The following is a 22338-nucleotide window of genomic DNA, read 5'->3' on the forward strand; positions in this document are numbered from 1 at the left end:
TTTAATAACTTTACACTCTAAGAACAAAGCTGGATTTGTCTCTAAAAGGAATGAATTACAACTGTCTGCAATTACAACAGGAAAGCTTTCTAAATCAGGCATCACATGCTGACCTATGATGCGAAGCTAATGTCTGCCCCTCAGCCTGGAGATCATTTAGTGACTGAGGACAAAGGAGAGTATTGGCAGAGAAAATGAGGAGAGAATGGAGAATATGCAGGTTTTGAACTGTTTGGTAGATCTCCTTCAAGGTTTATGAATGGCAGTAGGGTGAAGGTAAGTGTGTGTGGATGTCATTAAACAGAGGCCAACTACTTTAAAATAAAACAATGTCAAATGATACTTTGCCTCCTAAATTAGTATATTTACATTCTGCTTTTCCAAAGGTGAGGGTAGCAGCATGAATGGGCTTGTAAATGCTTTCAGAAAATGCTCTCCACTGTCCTGGTGAATTACATATTAGGATTTGTGAAAGCCTGAAAGAGAATGGCTTAACAGAGGATAGTTAGGCCATCTTTGTGATGTTGGCCCTGGCAGCTATGCCTCCTCTGTTTGCACCTGGCAGCCAATAGCTGTCACCAGCAACAGTATTTATTACTGTGGTATGCCACACCCAAAGCAGGCATTCTGAACGCAACCAAATACAAGGAGGGTTTTTCTCAGAAGGGACGTATTTTAATTTTGTTACCTTTTGGTGTTGAAGGCTTTAAAAAGCAGATACATTGCAAACCATATTCTATGAGTAGATTTACAAAGATAAAATCTTTTATTCTTTTTTTAATTATAATTAATGGTGTAGATAGAAATTTTCATTTAAGCATTATAGTCTTTAACTCACATCTCATACTTAAGTGTACCAAAAAAGCAAAAAAAAAACAAAACAATGTTAGAATGTTCGCACTAGATATACCTTTGGAGAGTAATTGTTTCAGCTCCTGCTTTTCAGATGAAAAATGTAAGTCCAGAGGTTAACAGAATTGCTCAATAATACAATTACACTTAGGCAATATGCTATTTTATACATTGTCAGTATGTACATAGTATTTCCATAGATAACTGATAAAAAATTATCATGGATTTCTTGCAATTAAAAAGTTATAGGCATCAGGTATTTGTTAATCACATTACATTCCATTCTGGAGGAAAAAAAGAATTTAGAATGTTTTCTTATAATGGGGATTTTTAATTCTAATAAAGGCCAATTCACAAACAATTAATTTCTAGTCCTCCTTTAAAAGTTACTTCTTCCTAAACCCAGGAAATAATAGAGGTTTGCTAAAGTCCCAACTAATAATAGAGGTTTGCTAAAGCCTCTTTTTATATATTAGTGGGTTACTTGCATTTCTCTTTTTGGTGACTTGGATATATATCCTTTGCCCATTTTGGGACAGGTAGGGTGAAGGTTGGTCTTTGAATTATTAACTCTCAATTAAGCCCATTACCCTTTGTCTGTGATATAAGCTGCAATCTTTTTCTCCCAGTTTGTCAGCTGACTTTTTGGTTATGCTGTTTTTTCTTCTCTTGCATGATTTTAAAATGAACTTCAAGTTGATGTCCGGTTTATTATTTATATTTATCAATGTAAATGTGGCATAATACACTTTAAAAACAACTATTAAAACCATAATTACACAGAAATTAGTAGTCATATACAAATATATTCTTAAATATCCAGAATGATTCTGATATTTTCTAGAGGTCATTAGTGTGGCCCGTAATAGCCATGTGAAATGAATTTTTTTTTTTTAAGGATTTTACATGCACTATGTTTAATGTGATGCAATTAAAATGTTATTACACGTAAACAGTCCAGTAAATACATTTGTACTATATATGTTTTAGATCACATACTTCTTATTCAAAAAGTGGACATATTCTTTTTTGCATATTTAACTAGACAAGCAGTTAGAGGAAATGTTCGCTGTAATTCAGATTCAAATTTAGCAGCGCAGTCTTCCCAGTGTTCTCTAGTTATCTTTTCCTGCAACTCCTGCTCCATCTTGTGTTTTAACCCATTCATCTGAATATCCATTCCGATTTGATTGGGTTTTAAATCTCCAGGGAAATTAAACTCTCGATTTTCATATTCATTTAGCTTTCTTTTTGTAATCTGAAAGTGTTTCTTAAGTTGTTCTGAGAACTGTGGACCGCAGACACAGATTCGCAGCCCAACTAGTTCCGGCAAAGGGGAGAGAGCTGTGGAAGCTGGACCGGCTGTGGTGGTTGCCGCCATTGCTCTTCAAATGAATTTTTGATCAATAAGGATATGGATCTCTCAGAGATTCAGGGCCATTTACTGAGAATGTGTCAATACATGTTTATAATTTGGTAAATTATTAAAAGTCATGCTCTCCTAGTTAATTTAGTGTATTCTGTATCCATTCAAAAGTAAACTAATTAATTTTATATAAAAATTTACCCTTTTATTTAAATTTTAGTATGTTTTTTTATATAGAACACAGTACAAAGTACTTCTAAAATACAGTTTAGGAACTATCCAAAGCTTTTTTTTCCCCCCAGATATTTCTCTGGAATAGTCTTAACCCATCTTCCCAATAATCATTTAATGCCTTTTTAATAAACAAACATTACTTAGTTTTCTTTGAGAAAGTGAAACTGATATAGCATCTACTTTACTGCAATCTGTCTAAAAAGAGTGGGTTCTGCACTATAAACAAAAAAGAGGTGTTTAAACAAACAAGACATATATGTGTAAAGAAACATAAATGAAGAAAGATTAGCAGAAAGTGAGTTTTAAAACATTAACAGTAGTTATCACCAGGTAGTAAAATTATATGTGACTTATTTGCTTTTCATATCTTCCTTCTGTATTTTCCAAATTCTCCTTAATGAGTCTGTTCCATATTACAGTTAACCCTTCAACATGAGTTTGAACTGCATGGGTCCACTTATACGTGTATATTTTTCAATAAATATATAGTTGGCCCTCTGTGTCCCCAGATTTCACATCCACGATTCAGTGAACCACAGACCAGAAACAGTATTTTCATTTAGGCAGCACCACTACCATTGTTCAAGGGTCATCTGTATAATCAATTGAAAATAAGAAAGAAAAATGACAAACTTGTAAACAGAAATCCTAGGCATTGCCATCTACGTTTAAGTAGTTGAGACTATTTCTATATCCTAAGTGCAGTCTTTTCCCTGACTAGATAGTGTGTGCTTTCAGCACAAGGAAAGGGGTGATGGAGTGACAGTAATCCAAACTAAGAAGAGGGAGCGTCACTAGATATTGGGAGAGCATCAGCATCTTCAAGGGCACGTTTGCATCTCTGTGAAGTCACTTCAAAGATTTTATGAGTCACAGATCTTACTTTGTTGAAATGAATTGGCTCCTTTCCAAGGATCATTTTAATCCAAGGTGTTCTCTGGCTTTATAGTACATTGTCAAGGAAGGACACTGAAATGACAAGAATTTTTATTTAGATGACTGCATGGTCCACAACTGAACTATCCAGAATTTATATGCTGATAATCATGGTTCTAGCATTATATATAAATTACAAGTTCAGAAAAAGTATGTATTGCCCTCTGTTGTGGTTGCACAAGAAAGTATGGCATGAATTGAGGTACTGTGTAGATAAGAGATTAATGATTACCTTTCCTCATTGCTTCTTTTGTCAAAAGAAAACTGTTTTCAGAGTTAAGCAACTAAATAAGAAGAGCTTTATTCCAGAAAACGTATGTATAGGTCCATCATAACACACAGATTATTTCCTTGAGTCTCTTTTCTGAGCCATGATTGTATCCAGGGAAATAAACAGGATCTGGTAGTTTGAGAAGGATCAGCTTCAGAAAGCATGTGCTCGTCCTCTAATCACAGAGGACACTGAAAGAAGGTATTGTATAGTCTAAGGCATACAGATGCTTCCGGGGCCGTGCTGAAGCCTGTCCTCTTCCTTAAGGCCAAGAACACTGTCCTCCCACCAACAGGCAGACCCCCTGATGAGGCCCTTCTGCTCACCTGACACCCCCAGTAATTACTGTCACTGGATCCCTCATCATTGTTCTCTTTCTAGCTCACAAGTCTTCCCAACATCATGTGTCACCTGCATCAGCATTGAACATTCTCACGTCCTTCAACACGCAGCTGTGTCTTTGGAGTCTGCCTCTGACTATTGGGGTCTCCCTCTACCCCTGTACCTGGCCTAAGAGCACAGGTATGCAGGTTGGTACAGATGCTAACTCACTCTTTATCCACCAGATGTTGCCGCAAAAGCTTAACATTGTTCCTGTACTTACCTGTGGTCAAAATTGTCATCTTAAAAGAGAAATTTGAGACAAATTCATTAAGGACTTCCAACTTCATTATTAAAAGGTAGTTAATAGTCAAGGTACACAATGGGAGATGCAACTTGGTGTAAAAGAATGTTTCCAAAAAGTTGAGGATAAATAACATTTAAATTCATTCTCAAACACTGTGATTAAGATTATATGTAGAAATTAGGGGAAATTTTAAAATGTGGTCCTTACTGATAAGTTAATTTAGCATGGGAAAAAAGCCACATAAGCACAGTGTACGGCATACACACACATATGCGACTAATCAAGGTTTAATGAATCAATGAATAAGTGAATGAATGCAATAGAGTTAATAGGCAAAAAACAACAAATGAAATGTTGAATACTATGGGACATATTTACATACAGTTTTTAACAATGGAGAGAATTGTTGTCTTTTGGTTAAAATAAAACCAGATCAATAAAAATCTCAAGGTATAACCCTGCAAATATAAAACAATATGCAAAGAAGCTTAACAATAAAAACCACTGGATGGAGGGTATTACAAATAATTTTTACATTTTTTTCTATATTCAATAATGATCACATATTACCCTTAAAAGAAAATAATTTATTTAAAAATGGAATAGACAGGAAGTGCTGTGAGTTCCAAAGAGAGACATCACTTTGGACTGGCATTATTTGGGGGAGATTCTTGGGTGGTGAATTCTGAGCTGGATTAATGCAACTTAGCTTAGAACAGGGGTGTCCAAACTTTTTCCAACGTTTTTTACCAAGGGCCATATGCGGTAAAACACACAAACAGCCAGGCCACTCACTCGAGGTGAAGTACGTATTGCTTCACCTGGTTTATTTAAGTAAACTAAATATATTTTTGGAATTTGCTGTGGGCCAATTAACAATGGATTGCGAGCCGCAGTTGGCCCACAGGCTGCAGTTTGGACACCCCTGGCTTAGAAGAAAGGTGGCAACGTATCTTAAGCAGGTAACCTGGGCAGGAATGAGGTGAAATCCAATGATATTTTAATCAGTCTTCTCAAATATTTTCAAATTAACTTCCATAAAAGCAACAATTGACCACTTACTCTGGTTACTTTGTATGTTTATATTTGGTAATCATAGCAGCAGGGCTGGCTATGATTCCTTTTCCACCAAAGTACCCCAATAGTTGAGGAAAATAAATGCATCACTCCAAGAGCCTTCGAGGCTAACTCAAAGCATCTCTGAAAGTACAATATTTTCTGTCTTATCTTGAAACCTCCTGCATTTTTTTCCTTCTGCTCCTGTATATACGTATTTGTGCTAATATAGAAATAAGGATATTTTCCCTTTAAGCTCTTGGAATAACATCAGAAAAAATATTCTAGAAAGCCATGCCATTTCCATTCATAACTTCTAGATCCTCTTGGTATACTAGCCACACATTCCCCAAGCATATGTAAATACTCATTTGAGAGAAGGATCAAGATAAATGATCATTAAAGCTTCAAAAATTAAATGACCAATTCTGAATTATTAAGTAGCCATTACATTCGATTTGCTGCCCTAAACAGTCATGAAAACAAGTTATTCCACAGAAACAATATGAATAGAAGCCAGATAATACACAAGGCTTTGCATATTCATTTCTATTTAAGAGAATATTGACCATACCCTGTATATTTTTGTTTAGGAAAATTTGCCTATATCTTAATTAACTACAAAATGCTTTTCCCACCTTCTTTTTCTGTAGCCACTTCCACTGTCTTCTGTTGAATTTAGGATTCCTGGCATGTGTGTAGATATAAAATGCCAGGTTTAGATTAATGCACTTTGATATGAGAAATAGGTAGGACAGTAAAAAAAAAGGAAATTTACTAAAAAAAAAAAGTTATATTCTTGCTTCTGTTTTTCATAGGAGTGGTTTAATCCCTTTCTAGGGCTTTTGGTGCTTTTGTTTCTGAAAATGCCCTGGAAATCTTATGAATAGGAAATTTTGGATTCCTTGGCATAGCCAGAGCAAGCAAGGGCTGGATGAATTCCTTTGCATGATAAAAAAAAATCGAATTTTGAATTTACAAGAAAACCAAAAGTTGTATTGAGATACCCTGAAAATGCATTACAGATCTGAACAAAAGGGACAATTGTCTAATGTGAAAGAGGCCTGGAAAAAGAAAGCCAAAGTTTAAAGGTGGACTAGCCAGTGAGAAAATTATCATAGTGTGATATAGTTCAGGCTTTGATAAACTTTCCCTCTTAAGGTCCAGATAGAAAATATTTTGGCTCTGTGTGCCACGCAGTCTTTGGATCTCTGTGGCATCTGTAGTCGACCCCCTTATCTGCGGTTTAGCTTTTAACAGTTTCAGTTAACCATGGTCAACACCGTTCCAAACATGTTAAACGGAAAACCAGAAATAAACAATTCATAAGCTTTAAGTTGCATTCTGTTCTGAGTAACATCATGAAATCTTGTGCCATGCTGCCTGGGACATGAGTTAGCACTTTGTCCATTGTTTTCACGTTTATATACTCCCCACCCAGTAGCCACATAGCAGCCCTTTGGGTCATAAGATGGACTGTCACAGTATTGTAGTGCTTGTGTTTAAGTTACCATTATTTTCCTTAATAATGGCCCCAAAGTGCAAGAGGAGTGATGCTGGCAATTTGATGTGCCAAAGAGAATCTTTAAAGTGCTTCCTTTAAGTGAAAAGGTGAAAGTTTTTGACTTCAGAAAAGAAAAAAGATTATATTCTGAGGTTGCTAAGGTCTGCAGTAAGAGTGAATTTTCTACCTGTGGAATTAAGAAAGAAAAATAAATTTGTGTTATGTTTGCTGTCGTAGTTCAAACTACAAAAGTATGGCCACAGTGTGTGATAAGTGCATAGTTAAGATGGAAAAGTCATTAAACTTTAACATAAGCATGTATGTATAGGAAAAAAAACAGTGTACGTAGGGTTCAGTACTATCCACAGTATCAGGAATCCACTTCAGGCCTTGTGATGTTTGCCCGCGGATAAGGGGGGACTACTGTATTCAACTCTGCTGTTGTAGTGTGAAAGCAGCCAGAGACAACAAGTAAACCAATGGGTGTAGCTGTGTTCTCATTAAACTTAATTTACAAAAACAGTTACGTTTTAGTTCAGTGATTTCTAATATTCAATTCTATGTTGTGTGCCACTTTGTGTTGTAGTGTAATTTCCCATTTCACTCCAAAACTTTAACAAACAGCTGAATATTTGCTACACAACAGTTTATGGTAAGGCTACTTTGAATAAGTAGAATGAAGGGAGAGGATGTGGTAACAAGGCCAGTGGAGAGGACAGAGAGGAGAGAGCAGTCACAGGAGATCAGCTGAGAGACAGAATTCAGTGAAAGTCGGACAGCAGGGGAAGAGGTAAAGTGAAAGTCTCCACAGGATGCTTAAGGGGCCCTGCACATCTAAGGGAAGCTGGAGGCCTCAGAGATACACCCAAGTGGAAAATGCTTGGGTTCCACAAGAGAAAGAAAAGTTTACTACTTCTCAAAGGTTCATAGCATCAATGCACGAAATTATAGGACTGCTTTGAAAAACAGTGCCTGTGCATAGCACTGACAGAGTCTTCACCCCAAATCACTGGAAACAAAGATAATTCAAGCAAGAATAACAGCAACAAAGGTGTTTCCAGCTCCTGAAGTACTTTCTAACCTCTGGTATCAATGATCCAACTAGTGAAATATAGTCAGATCCTGTTTCTGTTTTCGATATTTGAGTTGTTGAAAACATTTTGAATTCGTATATGTATTAGGTACCTGCTATTTTCCCGATTTGCTTGGAGAGATTGCGCATGGTCACAGTTGCCTTCTTGGGGATGTAAATGGACATTCACTTCTTTAGATTTATCATCTGTATAATTGCTAATTGGTAGGAGAGACAAAGATGGTAAAAATAACTTAATTATACACTTCTCAGTTTTGGAAGAAATTAGTCAGTAGGTTTCATTTTGAAATTTAGGGCATAATTCGCCTCAGGTTTCTGAAATCTTTGTAAGCTATCTAAAACAAAACAAAACATAACAAAATCCCATGTTTTAAGATTAAGTAAAAAGTTAGATTAAGAAATAATACTAAAACCATCCTATACATTACGTCAGAACTCTAAATAGACAAGTGTTCATGTCTTAAAGCAACACATTTCCATATTCCAAAGTAATACTAGTTAGTGAATATTGTTACAAGATTGTGATACTTAAGCTTCACAAAGGCTTTGCACTGAAATCTTACACAAGCCGTCCTTTTTCTCCTATAGTGAAGACGTCACTTCTGTATTTTGTACAATTAATACCCATAGTCAAAAGAGCAGCAGTGATTGTCATGAAAGCGTACGAGAACTGACTGTAAAAAGAAGTATTTATCACTTTTAAATGTCAATAACAAAGTCGTGTGTAAATAACAAGAGCTAACGTTTTCTAACAGTCCTCACAAGTGAGGCTTTGTGTTAAGCAAGGTAGGAACTCTTATTATTCCTGTTTTACAATGAAAATGAAGTTTAGAGATGGTAGTATCCTGCTCAGAGTCTCAAAGCTAGTAAGTGAGTGTGAACACAGGTCTTAATGATTGCAAAGCCCTTGGCCTTTCCTTGTATGCTATTTTGCCTTTTGGGGGGTTATTTAATAAACGTTTCATTTCACATAAGTGCAACGATAAATAATACCAGTACCTTAGATTTCAAGTATGCATTGATTCTAGGAATTTAAGAATGGAAGCACAAAGAGTTAACTCACTCCACCACTTCTCTCTACTTCCATAATACTCTTTGCCCTCTTGTGGAAATTAGAATGAGGGCTCCGCTCAGACCAAAAAGAAGACTGAGTCAGGAGCCCAAGTTTTCATAGGATGAGGCAGGGAAAACTTGAGATCCACGCATGAGGAAGTAAGGGTCGTACATTCAGGTGGGATGGGCTTCAAAGGGCAGTGACTATGTGGTTAGATGAGCAATGGCCTGGAAGTGGTCTTAGATGGTGAGTGGTACATAGCGTCTGAGCGAATACGATCTTAGGGAGCATATGCTGAATGAATGGCTATGCAGTTGGTTAAGGTGGTTATGAGATAATAGACAATATACATTGTTTCTGCCCCCAGTTCCTGTCACAGATCTCCTGAAACCTTTGTATAATTTTAAGTGATAAGAATACTAGGAAAATCTTTTGTTCAAAACGGTGACTCTGGGTAGGCTCCTGGATAGCTCCTGGGTCACATGAAAGACCAAGCCCTGATTAGAAGCTTGGAATTTTCAGCCCCATTCCTCTTCTTCCAGAGAGGGGAGAGGGGCTGAAGATGGAATTAATAATTGATCATGCCTACCCTAGAAAGCCTCCAAAAAATCCCAACTGTATGGGGTCCAGAGAGCTACCAAGTGGGTGAACACATCCACATAAGGGAAGGGTGATACACCTCACCTCCACGAGGACAGAAGCTCAGGACCTTCTCGACCACACCCTGTGTATCTCTTTATCTGGCTGTTTATCTGTATACTTTATGATATCCTTTAATTGACTGGTAAATATAAGTAAATGTTTCCCTGAGTTCCATGAGCTGTTTTATCAAATTAATCAAATCCAAGGAGGCCACCATGGAACCTAAGATTTATAGCCCTTGGGTCAGAAGCACAGGTGACAACCTGGACTTGTGATTGGCATCTGAAGTCCGGTGAGAACTGTCTTGTGGGACTGAGCCCAAAACCTGTGGGATCTGATGCTGTCTCCAGGTAGATTGTGTGGGAATTGAGTAAATTAAGTTGTAGGACACCTAGCTGTTATCACAGAGTTCCTTGGTGTGGGAAAAAGTCTCATACATTTAGTGGCCACAAGGGTCCAAAGTGAAGTATTCTGTTTGAATAGTAAAGGAGACAGACAGGAGGAAACAGTGAAATTTTTTTCTAACACAGTGGTTTTTGTGGACATGGGAAAATGCAGACAGCCTTTGCTGAGAGTGGTCTTAATAGTTCTGTCACTCCAAGCATCATAGCAATGAAGACTTTAAAGCTTTATCAGACTGTGAACCAGAAGTCTCTTTTGTAGAGAAATGGGTATGAATTAGACAGAAATAAGAGGCGAGGATAACTGGTCTCTGAATGGAGGAGTAACTATTATTTCTCAGATATTAGTATGTGAGTTATCTTGTTTGATATTTATCACAAATTATTGATGGAGTAAATATCCAGTGAACTATCGTATGTGCAGATAATAGCATCTTTTTTCATTAGTGAAATATCAAGGCAGTGAGGTTAAATCACAGAAATAATTAGCAAGTCTTGTGAAATGACAGGAAAGTTTTAACTAAACCTTAATATGGACAGAGGCCTTTAGATATAGTGTGATTCTTTTAGGCTAATAACTTAGGCTACAAAAAAGAGGAGAGAATGCATACTGTTCTCTAGAAGAATACTGGTTCAATATTCCCAAACAACTAAAACAAATCCAATATAATAGATGCGGTGGGGGGAATATGAAAGCAAAAAGGAACTATTCCAGCTTTGTACTATATGCAGTTCTGGATACTGAATTTCAGTGATACTGAAACAGATTCAGAAATGGGCAACTAAAATTATCAATAGAGAGCTGAATGGGTTTGTGTGTGCATATCTATATATCTATATCTATATCTAGATATCTAGATATGTGTATACATATAAACCGACTTTAAAATGGAGCCAGAGCTGTCATCCCTGAGGGGCTGCCTTGCACGTTTTGTAGTGTGAATCTTAGGAATGTTAAAATAGGGCAAAATGACCTTTGGACTGGGCCTAAAGCTTCATTGTGCCCCCAAAAACTGTTTGCAAAGATAACAAGAAAGCAGATACTAGGTTACAGGACTGATGATTACCAGACTGAAAATTAAAAACATTCTTTAGAATAAACATCACCATGTTATCTGCCCCTATAGAAATGCCTTCCTTCTATTGATGTAACTGTTCCCCTTCCCTTTCTCATAAATGCCCCTGGTCTTTGTCTCCTAATCAGAACAGTATTTGGGCTTCTGCCTGAATCAGTGCGTTCTGAATAGTGATTCTTTGATCTGAAACAAATGCTGTTGCCTCTCATTTTGAAAGGCCTTTTATTTTTAAGCTAACAGGTTCAAATTTTTGAGTCAGCCAATTGGGATGAAAGCCTTAACTCGTAACAACTTCCTACTGGTAGGATTTAATCCAGTCGCTAAATTTCTCTGAATCTCAGTCTTCTCTGCTTTGGAATAACATTATGGTTATCATTATCTCATTATGTTAACGTTATGGCAACCTACCTCACAGTTGCTTTGAGGACCAAAGAAAACAATAAATGGTAAAGCATTCTGTAAACAAACATGTTAGCTGTTACTATCTCATTATCAATGTTGACAACTGTATAAGTAGAGGTCCAATTTCATTACATAGAAAGTATTTTGAGTGCCTTAGGTGATCCCTGCTCTCAAGGAACTCACTGTCTGGGGAGGGGGATGGTGAGGAGTGTAGTGGATACCAAGAACGTAAGAGATCAGTTAATAGAATGTGGGAAATTCAAAATGGGGGCGAGGGAGGAAATGAATACTTTGTTTGCAAGAAGCTGTGCTGTGAAATTCTGCTTTTAAGAAGTTTATATTGGCACCCTTCGTGAAATGTTAGAACTCCAATTCTACAATGCTTCTTTAGGAGACTGCATTTGTTTAGAAAATTGTTCACCTACATTTATATACTGTTTCTAATTGGTACAGAATTTCCTAATCAAGATTAAAACATTGATCTCTTTGACTTGACCTCACTGGTTTTATTATAATGGAACCGATAAGACAGAAGCTGTGTATGTTCTCTTTCCAATCAAAAGTATTTCCTTACTTAGATCTTAATCCTTGCAACATTTTTACAAGTTTAAAAAGTAAATGGTGTTTATAAAAGATTTACTTTTTTAAAATGCCCAATGCAAAGCTTCAGTTCTTCCACACTGGCAGCTGCGACATGTGCACCAGTGCAGCACACTAGCTAACTTCTAGTGGCCTGATAGTGTCTGTGTGTAGAGGTAGAAGTCTGGACCGTCTCAGCAGAACTGGGATACCAACTGCCCCATCAACCCCTTTGGAAAAATTCCTTCTGCTTATTTTCTCTTTTGTAAAAACCAACTCCTTCGTAAAATTCGAAGTTCTTTTTTTTTCAATGTTCTTAGTATCCTGTATATTTATTTTAGTATGAGTACTTCTCTATGTATAATGTGCATCAAAGGCCTTCTTTATAAGAATTTCTACATCTGTTTACGCAGTAGTGTTTTCTTTTTCTTTTTTCAGTTTCTCATTTACTTCTCTTTGGGTTCCAAGAGGATGCAAGAAGAGTCATACACATTTTTGAGGCGAATATGGCTGTACTTACCCTGTTTTGCGCTGTAGAATCATCCAACAGGCTGCAAGGACAAGTAGAATAAAGAAGACCGCTCCAAAGGACACGCCTAGGCAGTAAAACAAGGCGATTAAAAGCAGAGAAAATATTTTCTTAGTTTAAGATACTCTTAGCATTCACCTGCACTATTTCATTAATGTCTTAACTGGCCTCCTTTCCTCCACTCTTTAGTCCTCCCATTCATCTTTCACCCAGAGATCAGAACGATTTTCAAAAAATACTCATCAGCCATGTCTACGTATAAAGTGAATGAATTCTAGATATTTCAGAATCAACAGGACTTGCGTATAGATTGCGTGTGAGGTATATCAGGAACAATTCGGAGAGTCTGGCACAAATCGTTGGGTAGACAGGAGCCCCATTTGTGGGTATGGGGGAAACTCGAGAAAGCGGGATAGGGATGGAGAAGAAAATTGAGAGTTCCATTTAGGATATGCTACTTGTGAGATGTTTGTGACAGTCAAGCAGGCAGATTACTTTTGGAACATACTGTTTGGTGAATAGATGATCACCTGCCTCGATGGCATGTTTTTTAAATGGTTCAAGCTAGTTCAGCCTTTATCTTTGCTTTTCGTGTCTTCCCTTGTGACACTTAATAAACAAAACACGTTAAAAAAGAGGCATGGAAAATATAACCCATAGGTTTCATACGCTATCTTAATATCTAGCCCCTCTAGAGGTTGCCAATTTAAACTAGTACTATAACTAGTATATAGTAGTAGTAGAATTTAAACTACTACTATAAATTCTGCTGTAAAAAACACCCCTGTGCAGGCTTACCTTTAAGATTTCCCCTCTGCTCCTTGTTTAATCTAGTGCATTATTGTTACTACCTTACAGTTATAGAAAAGGGGTGAGCAGAGCAGCTTTGTAACCTTTATTCCAAAGGCAGCCTTTCAACAAGTATGTGAGAACAACACTGGAGCTCCTGGGCTCCAGGTCTCCATGGCCCTGCATGTGTCTGTTGTGTAATGCACAAGGCAAGAGCTATTCTATACAACCATCTCTGCCAATCCCCTTTGAAGCAAACTCTATTATGAGACTATTCCTCTTACATACGCAGATCACAAAAGTGGGCTTAGAAAAATTGGTCTTTGTAGCTTCCAGTTTGTGCAAGTGAGCACACTACCATCCTGAAGAATATTCCTGGTTGTATTCTCCAGCTATAATAAAATAAGATAAATGATTGTTCATTTGTAATGGTTCAAAGATTTCATAGAAACTTTGATAAAGGACACTCACTCTATATGCCTATGAGGACATCAGTTTTGCCACACTATGGCCTGAGTTTATCACTATTTTCTTTCTAATGAGGTCACAAGGTAAGATATTTTAATCTCTCTTTTTACATTTCATTCATTATAAGGGAATACTTACTGTTAAAGATGCTAGAGTTCCTCAGCAAACCCTTTATAAAACTTACCAACAATGAGAGCCTTATGTGGGCCTAAAAGGAAGACAAAGGCCACAAATGCATCAGTCTAGCACTTTACATGATTAAACAGAAACTGTCAGCCAGTGACAATGTATCTGATTTTTATCAGTACACAGTCAGTACATTTTTATCAGTACACAGTCCAATTATTTTCTAATATATATATATATATAAGAAAAAAAACATTGGTTTTACTCAGACAAGCTCATTTTATCTTGTGTACTCAGTGGTCTTTAATTTCTTTTTAACTTCATATTTTATCATAAAAGTAGTATAAAATACAGCAAAAAAATTATAAGACAAAATGAAAGAAAAATATCACACATAATCCTACCACTGTGAAAGGCTGTGGTACATTCCCTTCTGGCACGTGTTCTCATGCATCTGAGTTTTCACATATGTATAGAATCTCTGTATCTACCTTACCTTTGCATAGTGGAATTCAGCGCTCAATATATGTTAACTTTTACAACCACTGCCATCACCACAACCACCATTGCTGCTACTTCCATGATAAAACGATTAACCCTTCATTATATTTCTCATCTGTCCACTGCCATCTTACTTACTTTCCAAGTGTGTACATAAATTGTAAGTCAAATTTGATGACCTTTTATGATTTTCTCTATTATATCAAAAAGTTCAGAGTTGGCCTTCTTCTAGAGGGTTGATAAATATTCTTTTATTATTTTTATGTTAATTTTTCTGTGTTGACTTTTAAAACTTTTAACTCTTTATTTTACCTGGTATTTATGGTAAGATAAAAAGAAAGGCTCTAAGTTTTTTCAGTGCTACCTATATTATTTGAGCATCTTTTCCTTTCTCGTGGATTGATGATGTCTCAGCTATTATGTTTTATCTGTAAGATATTTTTATTTTTATGTACAATCACCTTTATTTTATTTATAAATAAAAAAAATAAATAATAAATAAAATATTATTAATATCTGTTTTGTTCCACTTATTTATAAAAATAAGTCTATTTTGTGTGGTAGAAAGTGACTTGTGGCTTTATATTTTGTTTTACTATCTGGTATGGTGGTCTCCCAATTATGTGAATTTTTGTCTTTCACAGCCTCATCTTCAAAATACTCCAAAGGCATTCAGTCAGTTAGGCAGCATTTTGCCAAAGAAGTGAATATAATTTGATATTAAGGGAGTGTCAAGTTTATAATTTGGAGACATTATTTGTAAATCAGATTAACTAGCACGTTTAAGGGATTAACTGTAAAAAAATGGCTCTTGAACAATCTCGGTATCCACATATTATAAATAAGAGTCGTAAGAATGGGTGGGGGACAGCCTAGCACTTCCTTAGATTAAGAAGAGTTATTCATTGGTAGTTTTGTTCATCACCTTGATGTGTACAAGTTCAGGTGTTAGGATTTTCTATCTTGCATTACCCTCTAGTGGCCAGCAGAGGGCTACTCTCCCACAGAGCTCAACGACACATGATTTCTAAATCTCCTGTACCAGCTTAAGAGCCTGTAGCTACACCAGTGAGGCAGACCTAGCAGCTGGCCTCTGCAACTTGGAAGGCTTCCTGACTCACGTTGGAAGCATTCTTTTTTTAAAAAAATTATTTTATTACATTTATTGGGGTGACATTGGTTAATAAGGGCTGCTCTATCTCTGATGTGCTCTTGACTTTTAAGGCTCCTAGGCCGTAAACAAATCATTACTCTGGGAAGCATGCAACAATAGAGGGATACAGACAAAAAAGGTTCAGAGGGAGTCCCCCCAGGAGAGATGGATGGGTTGAGAAATGTGAGGAGAGCAAGGCTACTCTGACTCTCATTGTTAAGGGCTTTTGGAGATGAATTAGGGCTCCTATTGCATTCCTTCTCTCTTACCATGTGCCATAAACATCACACCACATTCAGTGACAGTATGGATGAATGAATGAACAGTATAATGACTGGAAAGGACACGCATTCTTTGTACTTGCACTTACTAGATATACACGTGGCCAGAGGAGGGTCCCATGTGTCATCTTCCTGGCACTGGCTCCAGGGACTGCCTTCCAGAGTATACCCTTCTTCACACACCAAGGTTATATTATGTCCATATTGAAACACTCTGTTCATTTCCAGGTCTTTCTGGATTCCATTCATAAACGGTGGGAGGCTACATTTTACCTCTGGAATTAGAAAAATCAGAAGGAAATTGATATTTTATTGAGAATTGTTAGTTATAACTGCCATAAGTAATACAACGATCTGTGACCCCAAACCTTCTTTCCCTTCAGCAAAGATCAGTCAAGAATTATTGACCACCCCCACATCTTATGATTTAAAACTCTCTGACTTTAATTTCTTAGGTAAAGTAAGGGACTATAGAATAAAGTGTAATCCACTTTCAATCATGGACAACTCTGCAACTGGAAAGTTGTGGAAAGATTAGGAGTTAGGATACCCATGTGCTAGCCCTGGATCCACTGGGTCATATCATAAGGAAATAGGAATATCACATTAACTCTCTCTACGAACACAACAAATAATGCTATTTTGCCTCTGGATTATGCATGTTTCTGGTCATGTTTATATATAGAACAAAGAAGTTAGTAAATAATGATTCTGAAATTAAATATCAAATTTCTACTTAATTTACATTACCTCATTTAGCTCAAGATTTGTTTTCCTGCCCAGCTGTTAAACCCTTCTTCAAATAAAGCAAAGTCTACTTTTCAGTTGGCTATCTCAAAATTAGCCTAAATTCTTTTTTTATCGATAAACACCAACAAGATAAAGCACTATTTCTCAAAGTACGGTCTGTGGTTTTCCTACACCAAATATTCTGATGAGTTTGTTAAAAATAGATGTCTGGACGTCAACCCAAAATGTCAGAAACAGAGTTCTTAGGCATGCAGATTAAGAATCTGTCTTTTACCGTGTGATTTCACTGATATGTGGTATATAAACCAAAGGCAGCAAGGGAACAGGACAAACAAATGGGAAAGAGAAACTCGTGGACACGGACAATAGTTTGGTGGTTGCCAGAGGGTAATGGGGGTGGGGGGTGGGGGGTGGGATATGAGGATGGGGGGGATCGAATATATGGTGATGGAAGGAGAACTGAATCTGGGTGAAGAACACACAATGGGATTTATAGATGATGTGATGCAGAATTGTACACCTGAAATCTATGTAATTTTACTGACAATTGTCACCGCAATAAATTTAATTTAAAAAAAGAAAAAAAAGAAAAAAGAAAAAAAAGAATCTGTCTTTTTTAATAAGGTTGCTGACTGATTTTGCTAATGCTAAATAAATATGGACAAAGAGTAAACCATGTTTGAAGAGAATGGTTATTAAGGCAAAATGAATTTTACACTAAGTGGAAATAAAGCAGCTACCAATAGAATAGAATATTATTCTTTCATTTTTCAGGATAACTATCCCTGTCTTAATTTGAATAATAATCATTGAACTCTTCCCCAAATCTTCATGCATCTTATGTAAGTAAAACAAGGAGGGGTGAGCTTTCCGGTTTGTGCAGAGCCACAGCGACTCTGTAAGTGCTGTCCATTCTTGCAAATAACCACAAGAGAGTCACTTCCCATCACATGGTGGGTCACATTTTATCTATCTCTAAAATCGAGGGCTAGGAGGCCAAGAAGCATTTCTGAGACTTTTAGGTTAGGGAAGGTGCTATGATCCTATAACCACAGCAGCCATAGAACTAACCAATCTTTAATATTAGAAACACAGGGATATCTGTAATCCCTTATACCTCATCTCTGGCCTTACATAGTATTTCTAAAATGAAAGAATAGAAGAGAAACAAGCAAAGCAAAATCATTTAACTTATCGTTTTGCAAAGTCAAAAGAGCCACATTTAAAAGCAGACAATCTAGAGTTCAGTGTTCAAAGGCAGGGCTGAGCAGGGGTCCAATCTAGCACCACCACTCGTGAGTTGTGGATCATGGGCTGGTTACTGGATCTCCCTAGACCTCAATTTCCTCCTCTGGAAATTGACTAATAATCCCACCTCATCAGATTCTTCTAGAGACTAACACAAATCACTTTTGTAAAGATCTCAGTACCAGGCCTAGTCACAGAATATGATTTTTTTCCCACGTTTTGTAGCTTTTTAGAATATTGTCAATGAGGATTTTTAAGTCAGATGTTATTTTTGTAAACATAGACAGAAATAATGGAAATAATCCCTGGGACTTGTTCTAGGAAAGAGATGAAAGTAACACCTCACCATTGGTCTTGGAGATTACAGAAGACTCAGCATCTGGTAATTCCAGGAACTAATTGCTCAATCTTACTTCAGGCTTCCAATGTCCTCACAACAAACTGTGCTTCTTGTCTCCTACTGACTTTCTAAGGGTATTTGCGAGGACCACCTGCGATCCTCTGAGATCCTTTAGAGCTAAAATATTTTATTAGTTAAAAACCTGTAAAGCATCTTAAATGTGTTCAATGTCTATCATTCTACTGGAAAGTCCATCAGTTCTTCCTACTGATTGGGTCGAGTTGAGGATCCTTGGGCAGCCTTCCTTCTACTGTTTGTTCTGTGTTTCTCCTCCTCTAATGACACTCATTTCACGATCTTCTCAGAAAGGATCTCTGTCTTACTAGCCTCATGCATTAATTTTCCATAAAAGCCTAGCAAGAGTAAGAGATACCTTTGCAATAATGATCAAATTGGCTCCAGGTTCCCTTGTGTGTACAGAAAATGAAGGCTTTTCCCACCAACAGGTAGCCTGGGTCACAAGTATAGTTGACACTCATCCCAGGAAGATATGGAGGTGCATCTCTTCCAATGTGATGCCCGTTGTGGATCTTGGGTGGATGTGGACATGCTATCAGCAAGTTCCCCCCAAAACACAGGAAAAGACATTCAGTTAAACAGAGAAATATGAACATGCCACAATATATAATGATATCTCTGGCTATTAGAGCCACATGAAGACCCAGGTAGGTAGGTCCCAAGGCACTAAATGTTTGCCAATCAGTGGGAAGACTGATTCTCTAAACCCAGACCTCTCAGCCTTTGAACAGGATCATCTGTATTCTCTGCCTGCAAACTGCCCCCAATGGAAGTACCACTGCAATCCACAAACTACCAATTCATTGCTGTCTGTCCTCACTGGAGGTTGGAGCTTGTGTGGACAATCACAGCCACCAAGGAACCTCCTATTGCCAGACACTGTCAGGTAAAGCCAGACTAACATGAAAAAGGAATGAGGTACAGAGTCCAAGAGCACAACCTTACACTACACTTCCCCAGGGCAGCCTGCGTTCCCTTTGCTAAAGGTGAGACGAAGGGATAACAAAATGCAGTCCCAGGCTGAGCAGAACACTTAGAAGTTACACAAGGACTATAAATGTCTCCATCTGACTTTCCTAATTATTTCTATAGCATTACCCATTCTGAAGTAAATTACTGCCATCAACATGTACGTTTTGCTCTGCACACACACCTATCTAGTATAAAATCAACTAGTGATAGAGACGGCATAACCGAAGGTTTTCTTTGGCATTTGTTTTCATTACTTTGAAAATATCCTCCATAAAATCTGTGCCTCACGGATTCTCTCCGCTCTGCACTCCCTCCTCTCTTCACCGTCCTACACAACTCAGCCCAGGAGGAAGGGTCATGAAAGTCCCGCCAATTAGGCCACAGTGTAGCACATTTAGAACCATCTGTTATTCGCCTGGCAGGTAATTCTGTATCAGGTATTCATAACAAAGCCACGTTCAGAAGCATAAACGACCATCATTAGAGAAATATGGAGGTTCTTGCCCAGATATATCAATCCATCTGTGGAGTAGAGAAATGTGCACCGACCAGTGGGAACAGAAAGTTCACAGCGAGGGGCAGGGCTGCTCCAAATCCCGTTTCCTTGACTGTCACTCGTGCAGCGGATGGTGCTCTCCCCAATGAGGTTGAAGGTCATCCCTCTGCCTGGGTGGGAGTCACACGTGTAAGTAATTTCTTTCCCATGGGGAATGTCTCCCAGGGAAGTTCCTGTGTGGCTCCCATTAAGGATGGCTGGAGGATTTGGACAAAAAATTTCTAGAAGGAAAACAAGAGCTTTAGGGTCTATTTAGTGTTTCAATAAAAAATGATTGTACCATACTAGTGACCTGGGGCTGTGTTATAAACACTGTTTTCTTTCTATGAGAACATAACTAAGGTGGAATTTATTATGTAAGGCTTTTTCTGAGCATGAATTAAGAAAGGTGAGACTTAAATTAGTTTACTGCAAAAATCCAAAAGCTTTTAAGTTTTTAATCAATTTGGAAGGTAGTTAGTTTTTTTTCCCAGCAACCATTTGACTGCCTACTTTATGTAAGGCATTGTGAGTCCTGGGTTCATAGTGGGGTGGAAGGCAAAGTTTTGGCCCTCAAAGATCTGAAGTTCCAGGGAAATCTTTGTGAAGTTTGTTAAAAATGGACTATCCTTTTCAGCAGATGTAAATGTTTCCTGATGACCCATGACCATTATCCTCAGTACCAACACCAAACACACAATAGTGTCATCAGAATATTACACTGATTCCTGTAGGGTTGTTTATAGCCAGATTAAAGGGCAATAGGAAGCTTTTTTCACCCCCTTCTTCTTTCATTGTTTTCTTTCTTCCAAGTTATCAGCTGTCCTTTCTTCCTGCTGTTAGTGTATCTGTTTCAAATAGTTCCCTCCCTAAAACTAATTTGTTACTTCTAATCTTACATAAATTTAGGAAGAGATACCCAAACTTGTCAGAATTGTATGTGTAAATAAAGTGAGGACCATAGTACATCAAACAATGATTGACTTCTCATACCTGGATTTTAACTGTGTTTGTGTTTATCCAGAGTTTACTTATAAATTTATTTCCAGCTTTATGTGTGTCGGGAAGGTTGAGTTTGCAGGATATCTGAGTTTTATAAATATGGAATGTTCTCATAAAGTTCCACCATAATCCCACAAAATGTCCAAAAGATTTCTAGCAAGGTATTTTATCAAAATCCAAAGTAAAATGAACATTTCCAAACATCAGGAAAAAGGAATTTTTTTAAAAAGTATTGCTTGTGTTAATAAACAAAGTAGTATAAATCAGTAACATCTTGGTGTATAAAACACTTTTATCTACTTATCCATTTCTGAGTCTGGATCACCTCACCTCATCATTTTAAATATGGATTCACCTCTCTGTTCCGTATTAATTTATCATAAAATTGCTTTCTTTTATCTATAATGCATCACTTTTAACATACCATTTTATGTGTTCCTTTTTTATATGTTTACTTATTTCCTTTCTTGTTCATGATCTGCCTCCCTATGACCTTCTTGAGAGCGGGAATATGTCTTCCCTATTCAATACTCTCTCCACGTGAAGTCCTGGCATGTGGGAAGCCCCTCCTCAGTAAACACTCTGGATTAAATAACAGGATGAATGAATAGTTTAGATACGTGAGGAAATAATAGGACACATAAATTTAAGCGAGATTAGTTCTCGGTGGCAAAACTAAAAAATAAATGGATAAAGGAATTTTGGTGGACCTTGTGTCCTCTTGTTTCTCCCCACAAAATTCAACATGGGCATTAACCTAGTGACTTCCAGATTAGTAACATAAACCCATGATGTGTAAGATCTACATGACCTACTTTGAAATTTTTCCAACAACAAGTGATTCCATGTGGCCAAACACCCTGGAAACAAAAAGGAGAGGTACCCAGGCTACATAGTTAGTCTTTCTACTCACGTTCACACACAGGAACACTGCTGTTCCAAAAGCTTTTCATTCCAACCAAGACACAATGACTAGCAGAGCTGCCTTTTAATCGAAACCTAAAGAAGAAAACGGGGTAACAAATGGGTGAGCAAATCCCATCTCTTCCATTTTCTCGTCACTGATAGATAACTCTGCTTCCTCTCTTCAGTCTAAATACCATTTGGTTCTTAGGTTGAGGCCCAGCTAAATGTCTCTGTTCATTAGGGATCTGAATTCAGTAGCTGTTAGGAACTCAGAAGTCTACTTATTCTAAAGAATCACAGTGTTCTGTAAGGAGCAAAGCAATCAGAACTGATACACTCAGTGGTCCTACAGACATCATAGCCCAGTGTCACCTACAGAAGCCACTGAACACAGAGCTGGACTCCTCCCTGTGCCCTAGAACCAGCTCTAGGGCACACTGACAGCCCTGGGACATGCCACTTACTCTCATCAGTGTGTCATGAGGAAGAACAGCTCTCCATCTGGGTGAGCAAAGCAGGGAACATCTGCAGAGAACTGGCATCGTTCTTGCCGCTACACTTGTAAG

The 22338-nt window shown here is 37.5% G+C and overlaps 1 protein-coding gene across 1 annotated transcript in view; it reads right to left on the reverse strand.

Annotated features, from left to right (window-relative positions):
• Positions 1-3283: 3283 nt before the first annotated feature.
• The window catches only part of LOC109458629 (complement receptor type 2), a 144728-nt gene continuing 125673 nt past the window's right edge, over positions 3284-22338 (reverse strand). The window contains exons 41-48 of the mRNA XM_074321982.1: positions 21780-21865; positions 19879-20106; positions 18713-18889; positions 16031-16216; positions 14065-14088; positions 12615-12690; positions 8033-8137; positions 3284-3421 (exon numbers count right to left, since the gene is read on the reverse strand). Coding sequence (XP_074178083.1) covers positions 3409-3421; positions 8033-8137; positions 12615-12690; positions 14065-14088; positions 16031-16216; positions 18713-18889; positions 19879-20106; positions 21780-21865 — 895 coding nt within the window. The 3' untranslated portion in view covers positions 3284-3408. The remainder of the gene's footprint in view (positions 3422-8032; positions 8138-12614; positions 12691-14064; positions 14089-16030; positions 16217-18712; positions 18890-19878; positions 20107-21779; positions 21866-22338) is intronic.

Source organism: Rhinolophus sinicus, linkage group LG17, assembly GCF_036562045.2.
Source record: "Rhinolophus sinicus isolate RSC01 linkage group LG17, ASM3656204v1, whole genome shotgun sequence".
NCBI lineage: Eukaryota > Metazoa > Chordata > Mammalia > Chiroptera > Rhinolophidae > Rhinolophus > Rhinolophus sinicus.